The sequence below is a fragment of the Carettochelys insculpta genome, chromosome 4 (genome assembly GCF_033958435.1).
Source record: "Carettochelys insculpta isolate YL-2023 chromosome 4, ASM3395843v1, whole genome shotgun sequence".
In the NCBI taxonomy this organism is placed as follows: Eukaryota; Metazoa; Chordata; order Testudines; family Carettochelyidae; genus Carettochelys; species Carettochelys insculpta.
In genome coordinates, this window is record NC_134140.1 from 45,469,983 (window position 1) to 45,489,228 (window position 19,246).

Genomic DNA, 19,246 nt, shown 5'->3' on the forward strand with positions numbered 1-19,246 from the left:
ACCTAAACTGCATTAGGTCATATAATAAAAATTACTTGGGTAAGAAGTAGGTAGAAGCATTTCACAGCTGCTCTCAATAGCCAAAAGAATACAACTCCTAGAGCCAAACAAAAACATTGTTCTAAGAGGAGAACAAAAGAAATGCTATAATGCCCTGTTCATCCTGCTCCTGCACATTAAAAAGTTCCATGGTGTGCTTTGAGGTTGCACATTACAGACCCTTTAGCATATGGTAGTGGGATCTATGTGGCCTGATAGCATGTATGTCAAGCTGGTGCATTGTAGATTTACACCTGGTTTGCTGCACATTAAATCTCTGTGTAGATAAGGTGGTAGTACTAACAATTAAGCTAACTGATTACATAAGGAAGGTTGCTGACAAGAACCAGAAAAAAAAAAAAAACTAGTGAGCACAAGCAACCACTATGATCTCCAGCTTCAGTTAATGGCAGTGAGAAGGAACTGAGAATGGTACAGAATGGCCCCATACTTTTATATCTTTGGTTGGAGGTAAGAGGTCGCTAAGGGTGCGTCTGCACAGCAAAGTTATTTTGGAGTAATGGCTGCTATTCCAAAATAACTTTCTGAAATAATTTTGAAATAGTGAACAGCTTATTTCAAGTTTGGTAAACCTCATTCTACGAGGAATAGCACCTATTTCAAAATAGGTAATTCAAAATAGGGACTGTATAAACAGGAAATAGGGGCTATTTTGAAATAAGCTATAGTGTGTCCAGGAGCTCTACTTCAAAGTAGGCTCTATTGTGTCTGGATGCTCTATTTCAAAATAGCTGTGTGTTATATCAAAACATATTTTGTGTGCAGATGAGCTATTTTGGAATAAGCTATTCTGGAAAATCTCTTCTGGAACAGTTTATTCCAAAATAACGTTGCTGTGCAGACACAGCCTAAAGGTGCGTGTACATCTACAATGGATATTGCTTACCAGAAGTCTCCAGCTTGGATGCACTGAAAACTTATTCACCAGTGATGGAATAAATATATGTACAAGAAATCTCAAAGAACACAACAGTTTAATGACAATTAACAATTGTTCAGGGCTAATGAGTGCAAATCTTTTCAAGAATGGAAAGCTGGGCTGTTTTTTTTTTTTTTTAATAAAATATAGGTTGATTCCTTATAAATATAAAAATTAATTTCCCTTAAAACATACTTTTTGTTTTATTTACATCTTTCTTTTCATCTTGTAAAATAAGAGAAAGTTTTTTTTATAGCACTTACATGATTACTTTGGAGATTTTCCAGTAGTGAGGGATCACTAAATGCTTTCTCTTCTCCAGTCTGTGAGCCCTGACTAAGCAGAATGAGGTAGAGAAGTCAGAAAAGCCTCATTAATATTTTCTTAATTGTTCATTTGAAACTCAATAGCCAAATATTAAAGCCAAACATAATTTGTTTCCTTCTAACCATGACACTATAATGTTAACTGACAAATGTACACATGTACAAATAGTAAGTGAACGTAATCTATTATTTACTGGATAACTTTGAAATCTAAGCAACTCTCTTGATATATAAAATTACAACATGAGGGCTACTGAGAATTTTGGCCACTGGCCTCACTGCACACTGGAACAGGAACACAGTAAAAATTAATCCCAGATAAAATTGTAGGTGCCAATTCAGCATCCTGAGGTTCACAGGAAGTCCTTTATGCCAACGTGGAGTTTCACGGAAGCCAATGGGACTCTGCCTAGGTGCTGGGTTTAGTTCACACTGAGTAGCTGACAAATAGTAACAGAGAGGAAGGCGTGCTAGTCTATACACGATCAAAACAAAAAGCAGTCAAGTAGCACTTTAAAGACTAGCAAAATAGCTTATTAGGTGAGCTTTCGTGGGACAGACCCACTTCTTCAGGCCATAGCCAGACCAGAACAGACTCAATATTTAAGGCACAGAGAACCAAAAGGACCTCCTTCTTCTGGTCTGGCTATGGCCTAAAGGAGTGGGTCTGTCCCACGAAAGCTCACCTAATAAACTATTTTGCTAGTCTTTAAAGTGCTACTTGACTGCTTTTTGTTTTGAGTAGATGACAGGATGTTTATTTTTGTAGATGAAATGATGCTATATTTACTATTGATAATGAAACATTTGTGAGTGTCCACCATAATATAAGAAAAATATTCTAGGAGTTATAGCACTTATATTAGAGTTGAATCGCAAATACAAAATTTCCAAACAATATCATCATTACAATTCACTTGTAATTTGTCAGAGTCTACATGCTGTCCCCTCATGGCCTCTGTAGCAGAAAAAGGGCCTGAAACATGGAAGTTTGTATAAGGCCTGAGATCTGAACCAAAGTCAGGCCCTTTTACAAAGCACACACATGCTTGCATGATTGTTGGCCAGTATATGAACATAGTATAAACACGGCTGTCATTGTTAAAACACAAACACTCTGAAGTAGGATTCCCATAAACATCTTTTGGAGGGTAGTACAAAAACACCCTAACATGCATTATGGTATAAACACACTCCAAGTGACATGCACATACTGACCCACCATGAAGAGAGGGTCAGGATGACCGGATAATAGATGAAAATGTTTTGTTTGACCGGACAAGTATAAGGTGCAACCACATCAGAAAGGTAACACAATTTGTTTTTATCACTGTATAATAGAGAAGTCACAAAAGGGATGTTTTTGTCTGGCTTGGGGGAGAATAAGAAGTCCTGATGCTTAATGAGCTCGTCTATTACCAGGGTCATATGTTTATTAATATCCCTCTAGTGCCCATGTAGTACTATGCAATAAACCTGGCCAGGCACCTTCACCACTGAACTGAATCTGTGGATTTTTTAATTAGTATTGCCAAGATCTGCTGACTGAATCAGCTGTCTGCAGGACTGGTACAGCACATGGAAAGAACACTCATGGCAACTGACAACAGTTCTCAAGGACACCCTGCTTAGGTGTTACACCACTAGTCATCACCTTTCTTGGAGCAGAATTCTGCAACTGCTCCCTCCAGACTGAGATTGTAGGTTTCAGCCTCTGGAAATTCACCGTGATCACCTCAACAGGTCTTAATTCTATTCAGCACCTACAGTTCTGTTCTCTCAGGCATTATGACAAGGTTATTCAGCGACCAGCCAGCTTTTATAAAGCTATTTATTCAAAACAAAGGCATTTTAGAAAAAATATGCCTCGTTTACTTGGTGGTCACCCATTTTCCACACTGAGACTCTGACAGACTTAAAGCAGTTCACATCCTCAGCAGGGCCAGTCTCTCATGGTCACAGCCTTATGCTAGCTAGTCAGTTCTAGGATCCAGTGTGAATGACCCTTTCATCCAGGTCAGGGCTGCCATTTTATACAGTTTCAAGTCCTTTTGAACCACAAGAAATCAATGAGCTGAAACAGAATTGCACTGTTTTAGCATTGGGATATTCCATACATTATCCCCTAATGAGTGTAGTTCCCGCAAGAAGCATCCATTATTTTACTTTTTAGCCCAGAATACAGTTAAAAGGAAGCACAAAGATATGCATTTAGCATTTGTAAAGCAAATAAAAGAATATCACTGCACACTCACATTTCCATAATCTCACATGTTGCAATTATTACTGTTTAGTTCACCAAGAAGAAAATTTTCCAAATTACACCACCATTATACTTCAACATACTATACCTGATACCCTTCCTCGAAAAAAAGGATTTAAATTGCAGAGTTTTGTTATTGAAATCCTGCTTCAAGAGAGCATTGAACTACCACAAATACTCCGACTGAAAAATGAAACTGGCCCTCAATGCTGGTAGCATGGTTGGCCTGCAGACTCTTGATCCTATTCTATGACATAATTTACTTGCCTTGTACCTTTCTGTCCCCACCTCCTCTGCCCTGACTTCCAGACCACTATTGTGGCAGGAGGGATTAAAATGCCAGTGATCAATAAAACAGTGAGTACTCAAGAAAATTTTGATGTTTCCCTTGCCAATATAATGAAACAGTGCTACATTTTTGTAGAATTTTCTGGATTAAAACAGCTATATTAAAACAGAAGCTCTCCTTAAGGTCCCACTAGGAGCTACTGAGCCTAAAAGATATTTTTCCTTTCCAAAAGAAATTCCCTTTGACTAGGTAACTGAAGCTATGTCTACACAGCATGTGCTATTTCAGTATACAAAGGTGTACTAAAACAGCAACACTGGCTTTTCACAGCGCCCAAAATAGCACTGCTATTTCAGGCACACGATTCTGGTTCCAGTACCCCTCATTGTACGAGGAGGAACGGAACATTCAGAATAGCCCCTTATGCCAAAATATGGTGCCGTCTGAATGGCACCAAATTCGGAATCAGGTATTTTACAATAATTTATGCCAATTATTTTGAAAAAGTCTCACCATGTAGACATAGCCTTCAAGTCTAGGCAGACAAGGATTTTGTGGACAGTTAAATTATTGTTTTAGAAAACCCTTGAATAAATAAAATAACCTAAGATTATTATTGATTTCTTAAACACAAATGTGAATACTGATTTTTGAGGCCTGACTCATGATTTTGAGCATTTGGGGTTGACAATACTGAAGTCCATTTCTGTTCCTTAAAAGTTATTCTTTACCTGTATACACTGGGTGGGAGGAGTAGAAGCAGCTTTACTTCAACTGACTGAGATAATCTGAACACCAAAGTTAACTGTGAAGCTGATCTCAATCAAATACAACACATGAAAATGTTACAGTGAAAATGGTGGAATATATATTCTGAAAGTGATCAAAAGGGGAGCAAATAGCTCCTAGAATTATGTATATTATCCAGGAAGACAGAGAAAAAGTTCTCTCTCTCTCTCAAATACAAATTTGTTTATTGTACATTTTAAATTGGTCATTGTTTGTTATCTTTTTATTTTTCACTATCATGATTAAATGTAGCACTGTTTACTTGAAGCCTGTTTATAAAAATAGTTTAACACTAAATCTCAGATTCTAAAAAGTTTTCCACGTATTTATAAAAATTAATAAACTATTCACAACACGTAATGTTAAGAACCCATACCACACAAGAGATCAGATTAGATAATGTAGCGATCCTTTTGGGGCTTAAACTCAGGTCTTTGCAAGATGAGGGCCTAATGTTACAACCTATTCAGCAACCGTAAAGTTATTTTTCTTTACATTTTTTTGGTATAAACAAAAATGGTTAAGATTGGCAAAGAAAATCCATTATAACTGTAGCTCCAGCAATCAACCAATCAAGGACTCCACTTGGGAAGATGAGCTGCAGAGGCAGCCAAAGCACGGACTGTTATTGGGGTTGGGGGGAGGGACTAAAATGGGGCCCAGCTAGGGCCACTCCTCACACCATGCAGAGAACATCCCATTCTGGGAATACTAGGACCCAGCCTATGACACCCACCTCCACCATGTGTCTTTAAGGAAAAACTGCACAGACTCCAGCCCAGCGATGCTGGAACTTGCTAAAGGAGCAAAGGAATATGAAGTGAAATGATGGTACAAACTTGAATACTCCATTGTCTGCGTAAGACTAAAGGAGGACTTTGAGAACTACTAAAGCAGAACAAAAAAGCAGTCATGTAGCACCTTAAAGGCTAACACAATAATTTATTCGTTGATGAGCTTTCATGGGGCAGACCCACTTCTTCAGATCTGGAGATACGCAGTACAGCACCGATGGTTTTATAACAGAGATTAAAAAAAAGCGACAAAGTCAGTCCTATTCCTGGGCCTCTGGCCTCTACTCATTGGGTCCACTCAGTGGCCCACTTGCCCTTGCTAAGGCAAGGGGTGGTCTGGGGGGGAGCTGGCCCCCACCCACTCATGCCAGGTTCTGGCCCAGGGACCCTATGCGACTGCTAGTGGGAAGGGCTGACTCCCTTAGCCCCTGATGCAGCAGCTCTTCTCCCTGGGCCACTTCCCCCAGGTACCTTCTCCAGGCTGCAGCTGTAAAAAGTCCCTCTCAATCTGCTGCAACTCCTCACTCTCCCTGTGGTTCCTGTTCCTCTCTTCTGCTCCTTTCCAACCTGCTTTCTCTCACTGCTTCTGGTTTCCTTGCCTCTCTCTCCACTTGCCTCTCACACTCTCTCCCCGCCCTTCCCCCTGTGAAGAGTTTTTAAAAGGCCTCTTATTAGCCCAGTCACTGGGGCCAGCTGGCCCCAATTAGGCTTAGCCATCTCCCACCCAGCTGCCTCTGATTGTACTGCAGGCCCTTCTGTTTGTTTGGGCTCCCTCTGGGCAGGGAATAAAAACTGACAAATCAGATACACAGGACTGATGTGCAGGTAGCGAAGGGTGGGTAGTGAAACACTAAGCATCCTGATTGAGATCCCTGGGAATCTCAATGAGTGGGAAGCTATCTTTGTAACGTGTGAGGTAATTGCTATCTCTATTAAGACCAAGCCTCAATGTATCGAATCTGTACTCCCAGTTTAGTCCTAGGGCAGACAGCCAAGTCAGGGAGCCAGACTACTGCCCAGTGGGGCTGGGGAGCCCTACTGTGTACATAAAACCAGCCCATTTAACTTCAGGGAGACTAGTCACATGTGTTAAGTCAAAGTTAAGTACATGTGTATTTTCAGGAGTGTAGCATCATTCACGAGATAAATATAAATATCAAGATTCAGTTCAAATAACTGATTATTTTTAAATGTGCAAACTAATAATTGATAATCTAGCAAAAATATTTTTTCCTACTGGAAACTAGAAACTATGCATTTGTAACATAAAACTTTGTCATGTCTTAGGCAAAGTGTTGTAGCTGTTGAACAGAGTTTTACTTTAAACACAGTTTTGAGTTTCTTAATCTATATTAATTGAGATGAAGATGAATAAATAGGTAGCAGTGATATTTAACAGCTGTTTAAAAAGTAACCTTTACTATATAGAGAGATGTTTTGTTATATGAATATTTCCTCCCAACCATTGAACTACCTTTTTAATGCTTGACTGACTGAGTATAGAAAGATAGCATAGTTTGAAGAGTTTAAATTAAAAAACTTCATCAATGACCCTATCACTTACATAGCTCCCTACCATTCACAATTTTTGAATTATATTACTGGCAAGACAATTTTAGACTCAAATGGAATCCTCTGATTTTCTTAACTCTTCTCAACTGCACATAAAACTTTAATAACTCTGGTCCAAAACTGTTGAATAATTTAGCAGTATAAAATAGTCTGTATATAAAATTCAGCCTTTGTACACATTTGACTAACTGTTCATGGTATTTCTCAGCTGTGCATTTTTAAAAATATCACAGCTTACACAAATCAAAAAGGCTAATTTTGAAAAACAGATACTAAATTATCTTTAATGCTTACCAATCATCTGAAGAATAACTGAAATCCTCAGGCTCAGGACAATGGCTGCACGAAAGCAAAGGAAGGATAGAAAGAGAGGGGGAAATATAATCACAGAAAGCCTACAAAATCAGGTCACATATAAAAGAAAAGTTAGTGAAGGAAATGAGTTTCTTGAAGAGAAAATATTTAGAGTACTTTAAAGAAATGTTAGTGCCAAAATATCAGGAAACAGAAAATGCTGCAATAAAATATGAAGTGTGTATCAGGGCTCTATCATATGCAACCTGGCTAATTCAATTCATAAGATCTTTATTCTCATGACTGGTATGCAACAAACTGCCTGATCCAAAGCCAGAGTTAATGGAAGACTCACATTAATTTCACTGGGCTTCAGATCAGCCCATTTCTGTAGTTAAAAAATAACCTCTAAAACCTAAAATCAGAGAAACATAAGGGTTTCCTACAGCACAAAGATGTGTGAAATATATTAGTTCAACAGATGCCAATACACTTACATAAATACTAAATGTAACTAAGGTGAGGTTTACATTGGGGAGAAAACTGATGTACGATACGCACCTCCAGTTCTGTGACTTCCACAGCTGGAGTTGACATACCTTACATCAATTTTCTATGCCATCCCAATAATGGGAGGTGGAGGGGAGAAACTCTCCTGTTGACTTAACTTATTCCTCATGACTGAGAGGAGTACTGGGGTTGATGGGGGTGCCCTCTGTTTGATTTAGCAGGTCCTTACTAGACCTGCTAGAACCCTGAAAGATGGACCTCTGGAGCATCAACCCTCTGTTAAGTATACGTGAACCTTATGTCAAAAGAGAAACCAAGGGCCAGATGTCCAGCTGGTATAAATTGCAAGCTTCACTGGATCCATGTAATTTATACTAGCTGAGGATATGCCCCTATGCTTGCAAACTAGTTTACACTACAGTTGACCTCTTTGGTCAGCACCCTCATGACCTGACCAGTCCCAAATAAGGGAGTTTGTCAGAGCAGAGGAAGTGAGGCCTCTAGGCTCTCCCAGCGAGCAACCAGCCTGCCAGTTGGGCTTTCCTTGTGGCTGCCAGCTCTGCTCCCTGCCACCAGCCTGCCAGACGTGCTGCACCAGACCAGCTCCTCTCCTGGTCATCGGTAACTTCTGCTGCTAGGGATCTCCAGTCCAAGAACATCTGTGGTCCTGCCAGACCCCAGATATTGCTGGACCAGAGAGTCCTGGAAGAGAAAGGTTCAATCTATAGTCAGTTCTGAATGTACATTACATCATAAAACACACATTCTGAAAATATTTGTAATTAAATACATATCTGTAACGCAAAGTGTACTGAAAATACTGAACATCACAACTGGCTATAAAGCAACAGCACATGTGAAAGTTTATTTGCCACATCATTAGAGATGTATTTTCAATGAGCAGCACAGGAGATAGAGCAGCTTTATTTCTCTGCCCAGCGACCATGTCAAATCTGCTCTGAAAGGTGAAAGCAATCAAAGAAAATTCTCAATGATGCTGTTTTCTGAGCTGTGTGTTTTATATGGCTCTCTGCTCCCTGATGGAAAGCGAGTCCTTCCAAAGGAGAAGCTCTATTAAAAATGCTTGTGTCTCATGAAAGGGGGATGAATGGGCATGGGGATGCAACAGAAATTGATTTATACTAAGGTACCTTTAATCACTAATCATTTTTTAAATGACTTAGATCAGGCTTAGCTGTGAATAGCTATTATAAATGTGCCTGCTACTGCAACTTTAGATTAAAATTTATAATCAAATAAATGGTAAAAGCCGTTTATTTTTTCACTACCATTGTATATCATATTTGAATATCCAACACTGTTTTAGCCAGAACAAATACACAAATAAAATAAAAATGAAAAATTAAAATTATGATCCCACAAATTCTTAACTAGACACAGGGCTTTTTTCCCCCCAGTGGAATGGGGTTCTGACACCTTCCCCCCCCACACACCATTTTTAAAGGCTGCGGAGCAGCTCCGAGCTGCACATGGATCTTTAAGGGGCCATTTGTGGCTCCCTGTCTGCTGCCCACCTCTGCCTGCTGCCCCACTAGGATGCGACCGCCAGCTCTGGCCTCACTTAGATGGGCAGTCAGGGCTGGGGCTTGTGGGAGCCCGGGGCTCAGGGGAGTTAAGAAGCAGGGGAGCGGCTCGGACCGTGTGTGGGGCAGCTAAGCTGCCCAAGGGTGGCTCAGGGCACCTAAGCCACCAGGAGGCAGTTAACCCACCTGGGGGTGGCGTGGGTCCCACTGGATGGGTCACTTGGGCCCCATGCAGGGGATGTCTCAGGCCCTATGTGAGCCAGAAAGCCACTGAGGGGTGGTTTGGGCCCCATGGCGTGGGGGGGGGGCAGTTAAGCTGGCAGGGGACAGCTTGGGCCCTGCCTGGTGTGGCTAGGGCCCTCCACAGGATGGTGGTTTGGGACCCCGAGATGCGTGTGGGAATTTGGGGCTTGAGTTCCGCCACTTTCTTTTCTCTCTCTCTCTCTTTTTTTTAAAAAAGAAAAAAAAGCACTGACTAGACACATACTTTTCACTCACAGTCCCACTGAAATAAATAAGACTATCTCAGGTGATTAAAGCTAAGCAAACACCTAAGCTTTTGCAGAATCAGAAGTTAAGATTATGCTTTTACTAAAAACTTCTTAGAGATTCAGTTTTATTCTTGCAAAATAAAATTACTTCAGTATTAACAATGAGAAGTAACATACAGTTTCATTACATTGATAAAGTTGTGAACTGATATTTATAGAATCACAGGACTGGAAGAGACTTCAGAAGGTCAACCCTCTCCTAAAAGCCAAAACAATCCAAACTACATCATTCCAGCTAGGGCTTTGTCAAGATGGGACTTAATCTCTAGGGATAAAGATTCTACCACATCCCTAGGAAACCCATTCCAATGCTTCACCACCCTCCTAGTGAAAAAAGGTTTTTTTAATATCCAACCTAGACCTCTCCCACTGCAACTTGAGACCATTGCTCCTCATTTAGTCATCTATCACCACGGAGAACAGCATCTCTCCATCTTCTTGGGAACCCCAATTCAGTAAGTGATGGATGCTATCAAATATTCCCTCACTCTTCACTTCTGTAGACTAAATAAGCTCAAATCCCTCAGTTTCTTCTCATAAATCATGTGCTCCATCCCATAAATCATTTTTGTTGTTTTCTGCTAGACTGTCTCCAATGTGTCTACAACCTCTCTCTAATGGGGGGCCCATAACTGGATGCAATACTCCAGATGTAGCCTCGCCAGTGACAAATAAAGGGGGAAAACCACTTCCCTATATCTGTGGCAATGTGCCTAATAATGCAATAATATGTCATTGGCCTTTTTGGCTACAAGGGCACACTGTTGGCCGATATGCAGCTTCTCATCCATTGTAATCATGTCCTTTTCAGAAGAACTGCTGCTCAGCCAGAAGGCCCACAGCCTGTGATATTGCTTGGAAATCTTTTGTCCATGTCCTGTGCTCTGCACTTGTCCTTGTTGAACCTCCTCAGATTTATTTTGACCCAATCATCCAGTCTGAACCTTGGGGCACTCCACTTAGATTCTGACCCCCACTAGACATTGAGCCATTGATCACTACTCATTGAGCCTGATGATCTAATCAGCTTTCTATCCATCTTACAGTTCACTTATCCAATCCATATTTCTTTAACTTGCTGGCAAGGATACTGTAGGAGACCCTTTCAACAGTTTTGCTAAAGTGAAGGTATATCATGTCCACAGCCTCTCTCATATCTACAGAGCCAGTTACTTTGTCATAAAAAGCCATCAGGTTGGTAAGGCATGACTTGTTCTTGGTGAATCCATGTTGACTATTCCTGATCACTTTCCTCTTTTCCAAGTGCTTCAAGATGGAGTCCTTGAAGATCCCCTCCATGACTTTTCTGGGGATTGAGAAGAGGCTGACTTGTCTGTAGTTCCCGGGATTCTCCTTCTATCCTTTTTAAAAGATGGGTATTAATTTTGCCCTTTTCCAAGCATAGAGGACCTCCCCCAATTGCCATGTGTTTTCAATATAATGGTCAATGGTTCTGCAATCACATCAAGCAAATTCCCTCAGCACCTTTGGATATATTGGATCCAGCCCCATGAATCAGTGTATATCCAGGTTTTCTAAATAGTTCTTAACCTGTGCTTTCTCCACTGAGGGCTGCCCACCTGCTCCCCATATTCAGTGCAGCAGTTTGGGAGCTGACTTTCCCTTTATATTATATATGCAAAGCACAAAATTTTCAATGCCTAAAGTAGACTCCTAACCACATTTAGGCATGCCAGAGTGAGACTTTCTAAAGAGTCTAAACAATTTAAGAGAAAAATCTCATGGACTTTGAACTGAAAATGCTGAAGGAGGATAGCCTTGTAAAAGTATTTCTATTTCCTTGCCTTGTGGAAGTTCAATACATTGGAAGGTGGTAGCAACTGAAAATCATAAAAGAATAGGGTTCAAAGAGAACTCAGGTCATCTAGTCCAACTCCCTCCTCAAAGCAAGACCAATCCTTACTAAATCATTCCAGCCAGGGCTTTTTCAAACCTGGCCATAAAGACCTCTAAGAATGGGGATTCCATTACCACCTCAGGTAATGCATTCCAGTATTTTACCATCCTCCTAGTGAAATAGTTTTTACTAATATCTAAGCTAGACCTCCTCCAATTCAACTTGAGATCATGAAAGACAGGCAGGGAGTTTTGAGGTTTTTTTTTTAAACTTTCCTCTGCAGCATATGGGATGGGTCCTTTCCTGTGAATATCTGGGTGTATCCCAATCATTTATCTGACACTGCTGGGGTCTCAGAAAGTAGTGCCTCTTGGTTCATTTCTATTCTCTGCCTGTGGACCATAACAGCCCAGTCTCATGTGGGATGTGATAGTTTAATCTAATTTCAGTTGCTGGATTTAAAGCATAGGTTCTGGGTGGTGGCAGCGGCCTATGATATATGAGAGGCCAGCGCAGATGATCTGGTTGCTCCTTCTGGTTTTAAATTCTACAACTGTAACTGAATGCTGAGGGATTATTAGAGCCCTACATAAATGAGTATTAAACCCTGACATGTTTTAGTGTACTATTTTCATTTGATGATTGCAAAAGTAAACTATAACCCAAGAGTCTGGACTGGTATAAAAAAAAATCAAAGGTAGAGAGCCTAATTGTGGGATGCCTGGTTTAGTCTGAATATCTGATGGATATGAAACACATCCTTTCAACTTGGAATTTTAGCTGATTTGATGTGAAAGTCACTGAGAGGTAAACAGACTTTAAAAGGATATTTTATCTGATTACCAATTTCCTGAACCATCCATTTCACTTATCTCAAATTTCATTCATTTATCCTAATTCATAAATTTCATGAGACTTTTTTTTTTTTTTTTTTTTTTTTTTTTTTACTTTGCCTGAAATAGATTTCACAAGTAGACACTGACTGCAGAAGTTCTACAATTTGCCACAGCTTCCATAATAGCTACTGTTTGCAGATAAAAATTAGTTGTAGAAAGAAATCAAGATGTCTAATAAAATTCAAGAAAAAAGTTGTGGTGTAAGCTTAAGCGTGTCTCTTTTGACCACACTTAGGAAAATACGGACAGTCAGCTAGAACAGACAGGCAGGGCCTCTGATATTTTATTCTTTTTAAACTTCAGTTGCTGGAGGCCAAGATCTTTTGCTTCTTCCTCAATTCTTGTGCAGGGGATCTGGTGTTACGGTTACTTAACCTTGTAACAATTCTCTAGGGCTGTAATATCAGAATGTGTGGCTGAGTGCAGCATGCATCAGGCACACCATCCTCCCCTGCCACATGCCAGGGTAATCTTCAGATGCTCTGTCAAGGCAACAGTTTGGCTCCTCTACACTGCTGCTGTAGTGAGAGCTCAAGATCAGGCCCAGAAAAGATAAAGCTGAGTAACAAATACTGACTATATCATACCAATAGTCACTTGATACATTTTTCTCTTTTATTCCTGAATATTTAAGCACTTGACATCAGCGAAGCTGGAAGCAAAAAAATTTACCTATTTTATTCTTCTGGTTCTTTGCAAAACCCATCAAATTCTCATCCCCAAGTTACCACCAAAAGACATGTAAGTCCCCATGTATGCTGGAATAATTTTTATCACGGGAGTGCTCAAAAGCCATTGAACAGCACTGTAAACCCTGTGTTCCAGCAACTATGTTGTTTCTCTCAGCACAGGGTGCAAAAGCAAACCTATCAAATAGGCACATTGTTCAAGCATAGGAAGAGAAGATAATTTCCGAAGGAAAACCTTTACAGTCAAATACAGTAATTAAAATATAAGCAATAAAAATAAATTTTAAAGTAATGAATCATTGCATATGTTGGACCCACAAAACAAACATATGTTGAAACATACATACATACACCATTGGACTCATCTAACATCAAAACCGAATACCAGAACACTATTCAAATCCTTGTTCGTTCAGTGTGATAATATTGACCATTTACATAAGTGTGCATATGTTCATGCCAGTCCAGCCATTAGGATGGGGCAAAGGGGGCAACTGCTGTTGCAGAGATTCAATTAATCTTAAGTCTTTTAAATTTTATCTTAACTTCTGTTTGTCAGAAAAGGTACTCATATAGTGAGCAGATAAAGAAGTGTCAGCCTCATCACTAACAACTCTTATAACCACAAGAGAAGGGTCTTTTTAACTACATCTAGTGCCAAGAGGAAATTAAATAAAAATAAGCAACTTTCGTGTGATATAAAAATACTCACCCATAAGCAACTCCTGCTATGGTGCACTTCTTAAATTGCATTACATTGCAAGTCAGGGTACCAGTTTTGTCAGAAAATATGTATTTGACCTAAATGAATTTTAAAGCACTACAATATTATATTCAGTACATATTTCTATATTAAGCAATTCACAGCTGTTAACATACTGAAAACTTTTAGCCACTTCTACAATGAACTACTTCACTCAGTGTATTGAGTACAAAATATTTGACACAGAACATACATTTTATGAGCGTATTCTTAATACCTAAAAATTTCATCAGGAAAAGAGAATACATTAAGAGGACTATACTGATTGGGCTTGATTCAATACCTGGAATTATATGTCACTCTTCTACACCCTGCTGAATAAAAGAAATTCCACTATTGCTTGAGCTCAATGGCATAATTAGTAAAGTATCACGTTTCTGACAGAAGCCAGTGCCCCCAAATAAACTTTAAAATTATTGTACTAATATGCTTATGAGGGAAGCTGCTTTCTAAACCCAAAGCACCAATCAAAAATAGGTTGGAAAAGCTAGGCTGATCTCTCTGTCCTGTGTTCACAGTGATCGCCTGTCAGTTCTTGCAATGTGGAGGAGGAGGCTTCCTGATTCAAATGCAGAAGGGACAAGAGACAGACCTGTTTGGGGAGAAGAGCGATACATAGATGGGAATGGATAAGGATAAGAAGCTGCGGAAGAGCAAGGGGCAGAAACTTGGACTGGAGGCTGATAGGGTGGAGAATAATGGCAACTTGACTGGGAGTGAGACTAGAATTTGCTGAAGAGAGAGAATGAGACTTGGAGCTGGTGGAAAAGACTAGGTCTGGAAGGGAGGGTTGGGAAGACTGTGACTTACTGAGCAAGAAGACTATGAGCCAAGGAGTGAAATGGAGGAGAAAAGCCTGCAGAACAGAGATGTAGACTGTCAGGGTAAGGAGAATGGGATTGGGACAATGAGTCAGAGATGAAGAAGAGACAGGACTGGAACAATAATAGGTTGGGAGGGAAGTAACAAAAGTGGTGACACACGGCAGGGAAATGGGCAGAAAAAGTCTGCGTCCTCTCGAGGTACTTCCCTCCAGAGCCTAACTTCATTTGTTACAGAAATTGGAAGACGTACAGTGAATGAGGAAGAAGATTGGAGGAAAAAAGAAAAAAAAAAGATCTTATGATTACGGCAGTTGAACGCTGCCCTGGAGATGTGGATTCTATAACTGCCTCTGCCACAGAGTTCCTATGTGATGCTAGTCAAGCCACTTAAAAACTTTTCACAGGTAGCCATTAAGTATTCCTCATTTTCTAGGTGTCTCTTTTGAGACACTGGGGTCTGATTTCCAAAGCATACATATCTGCTGCTGATGTCTTGGGAGCTTTGCTTTGAACAAAAAAATGCTCTGTAATTCAACATCTAAAAAATTCAGATTCTAGTTGCCTCAAATTGGGTATCCAAAATTAATGGATACTTTTGACCCTAATTGCTCTGTGCCTCAGTTTCCCCTCTGAAAATGGGGAGGACAACACCCCCTTATATCACATGGATGTTGTAAAAATAAACTTTTTAATGTTTACAAAGCACCAATATACCACAGTGATAAGTGGACCACCCACTGAACAATAAGGATAAAAAAAAATAAATAGTTGCTCTTAAGTAAACAACATCTATTCTGTCCACTGAATGAGATCAGGTTTTGTGTAAATAATAGCTGTGTGACCATGAAAGTAAAGACTGTGTCATAATGCATACTGTATCAGGGAACTGAATTAAAGTTGCATTGACACGGACATTGCTTAACCTTTGAATGCCTGAATAAATAACACAATGTTCTTGTAGTGTGTGTGTGTGTGTGTGTGTGTGTGTGTGTGTGTGTGTGTGTGTGTGTGTGTGTGTGTGTGTGTGTGTGTGAGAGAGAGAGAGAGAGAGAGAGATACACGCATATGTGTATATTTAAAGCATGATCTAATATTCCTTTGTCTCAATAAGAACACACACATTTATATGAAAAACTGTCCAATAACTTAATATAGATTTAAATTACTACTACTCAGAATATATTTATTAAAAATTGACCAATAACATTTATGAAAGAATAAGACCACTCTTACATTAATGTTTAATAGTTCAAGTAAAAACAATTGTTCACATGTTCTAGAGTGAAGCATTTCACATATTATTAAGTTACAGTAAGCAATGTCTACCTGGCCAAGTTCCTCATTGAGATTGGATGTACGAGCCATGGAGGCAGTATCCGTAGGTTCATAGTGCATGTCTATATCCTAAATTCAGATATAAGATGTTAAACTGTTTTTTTACATTTTTAAAAGATAAATTACTTAAGTTTCTTTACTATTGTTAATTATTACTTAAATATAAGCTTAGGAGAATTCATTTTTTTTAAATTACTTCAATGGATAGTAACTTTTAAGTATATTTGCTTACTTTTATTAATTTCCTAGAAGAAAAAGCCTTTAATATGAAGGAGCTCTAAGCACTAAATGATCACATAACATGTCAGGTTTCTATGATACTGTGATTAATATTGTAGATTTTAAAATGTGGACTTATGTTCCACAAAGAAAAATTAAGAGAGAAAGATTTTAATTATGGAAAAGAACTGCCTATCATGATTCACAAACAAATTATAATATTTGGCTTTAGAAATCAGTGTAAATCATAATAAATATCATATTTACCCAATTTATGAAATATGCCTGGATAAATTTAACAACTTCTAGAGTAACCAACAAGCTGATTGGAATGAGATTATTGAAGAGAATGATAAAGGTCAAAAAATTCAGTCCAAAATTGTTAGCTCCACCATCTGTTAAAATAAAAGAAAACATTTGTAAAATTAAACACTTTTTTTGGCTAGGCAATCAACACAACATTTTCACAGATAATATTTGCTGACTTTTGAAATACACAGATGTAAATTCTTTAGGTATTTTGAGAAGTTACTAAGGTATGCCATTTCCCAACCCACACTGTAAGGCTGTAAATTACATAATTTGCATAACATTTCCCCCTCAACCTTTTAAAAAGCAGATTACCTAAATTTTTGCTTTTTAGAAATATCCTTACATTTTTACATGTGCTTTGTGGTTAAGATCAAACAAGACTGACAAAGAAAGAATGAACTAAACTTTACTTTAAATTTGAGCTTTCTAAATTTGATCATTTTTAAGAGTGAATTGTGGGAAGGAAAAAGAACACATCCTAACTCCTCCTCTACATCTCTTTATTCTTACAGTAGCTGAAGGTAAAGCAGCAAGATATGTCTATACTTACTGGGAGATTGACCTGTTTAGGGTTGATCTTCTGGAGTTTGATTTTGCATGTCTGGTAAAGATGCCCAAAATTGATCTCTCTGGGACCCACACTCAACCCCCTGTACTCCTTCTCTTGGCAAGCAGTAAGAGAGGTCAACACAGAAATGCTTCCATCAACCTCCCTCAGAGAGGGCAGCCCTTACAGTTGACTGCAGATACATTGATTCTCATTACACAATTGCCATAGCTAGAATGGCATATCTACAGTCGACTGTAAAGTCTGATGTAGACCAAACCGCTATAAGAAATGGTATCTTCATGGTTTTTACAAAAGGCACAAAGGCCTGGCTTTACCAGAAATCTCACAAATAAACATGTTTACGTGACATTTCAAAACTGATCCTAAACAAAACAGGTTTAGATAGGAATCCATAAACACAATTCTGGACACGAAGTCCAAATTTTGACTTGTATCCATCAGTAATTCTTTATCTATTTACATTTTTTAAAATCAACAGGCCCAACCTCTTCCACAGTACAATTTGTTTATTTTTATATATCTGTACACAAATTCTGAAATTCTAATATGAACTTCAAATAACAGTTTTACAGTACGTTTCCATTTAATCGGTTCCTGTAATTATTTTTATTTAGATAATTTTTTTTCCCAAAAGAGTTTTTACAGGCATCTGACACCATATTTTACTCACCCATTTATAATTATGCTCATTACTATGTTAGAGCTCCACGGTACTGATAAGTCTCTCTTTGAATGTGAGAAAAGTTTTTAATCTGTCTTTAAACATGCTGATGATGAAGTGTAGCCACAGTAGCACAGGAAGCCATAGCAGAGACATGAATGTTCAGTGCAGAACACAAAATAACCTAAAAACAGTTGGCACATACTTGGCATAGTTCAGCTATGCCCCTGTTGCCACTGTCCATGGCAGCTATGCCACTATCTATACTTGCATTAGAGCTCGTTGAGCTACCTTGAATAGGCATATGCGAGCAAAGGAATCACACCCCTAATTCATAGCATAGAGTAGTTTAATGGGACTTTAGGACTTCCATCTTTCTCAAAAAGCAATTGATACAAGTACTATGTGAGAGACAAGATAAATATAAAATAGCCCAAACCTCTTCAGAAACAGAAACTCTTTTAGTCAGATATGTTGCAGTACAGTGCCAGGTACTGAAAATTCACAGAATCATCAGAAGTAGAAGAAGCAGCAGTGAGCAAAAGAATCGCTATAACCCCAAACGGTTTCTTGCTGAGTCAAGTCAAAATTTAGGAGCTTGGCTTCAATTTACTAACCCCCAGTTTCTTTATTGGCACAGGCAAACTTTGAACCCTATACTTTGATTTCAGCTACAAGGACCTGTGCTTCAAAAGAAGAGGGGGAAGAAGAGACTGTCAAGTGGCTAGGATGAACTGAAGTATTGCTGTCTCTTAGCCCTAGTTTCCTTGCTGGGGTCAGCCATGCTTAAATGATTATTAAAGGAGCACCTGGAGCACATATGACTGAGCATCTGCACACCACAGTGCATCACAAAGGCTTCCTTTGATCTACTTCACTTACTGAAGTCAGCTACACTGACTCATGGAACTGAAGGCTCAAAGATTGTCATGCATGCTGTTGCGCCAGCTGTCCACTGAAGTGTGTCATATGGTTTCCTCTAGAGCTATTTTTTTCCCCCTCTGTCTCCTAACAGCAGCCTGTTAAAGATCATACTCCCCATGGGAGTGAGACAAGACTCTGAAGGCTGAGACACAATCAGATTTTTACTAGTCCCTTAAAAGATAAGAGAGGAAGAAATACTAACTTCCCTTCTCAGGGGCTGTGGCCACACTTGGCCAAAACTTCGAAAGAGCCATGCTAATGGCCAAATCAGAGAATACTAATG

General features: G+C 39.2%; 1 protein-coding gene across 7 annotated transcripts in view; it reads right to left on the bottom strand.

The window, feature by feature from the left end:
* ATP8A1 (ATPase phospholipid transporting 8A1) overlaps positions 1-19,246 on the bottom strand; it is a 186,859-nt gene that overhangs the window by 108,239 nt on the left and 59,374 nt on the right. For 4 of the 7 annotated variants that reach the window (XM_074992691.1, XM_074992690.1, XM_074992693.1 and 1 more), the window contains exons 12-16: positions 16,763-16,890; positions 16,268-16,345; positions 14,067-14,155; positions 7,307-7,351; positions 1,243-1,315 (exon numbers count right to left, since the gene is read on the bottom strand). In XM_074992691.1, the coding sequence (XP_074848792.1) occupies positions 1,243-1,315; positions 7,307-7,351; positions 14,067-14,155; positions 16,268-16,345; positions 16,763-16,890 (413 nt within the window). The remainder of the gene's footprint in view (positions 1-1,242; positions 1,316-7,306; positions 7,352-14,066; positions 14,156-16,267; positions 16,346-16,762; positions 16,891-19,246) is intronic. The other 3 variants (XM_074992695.1, XM_074992694.1, XM_074992696.1) reach the window with 2 other exon arrangements.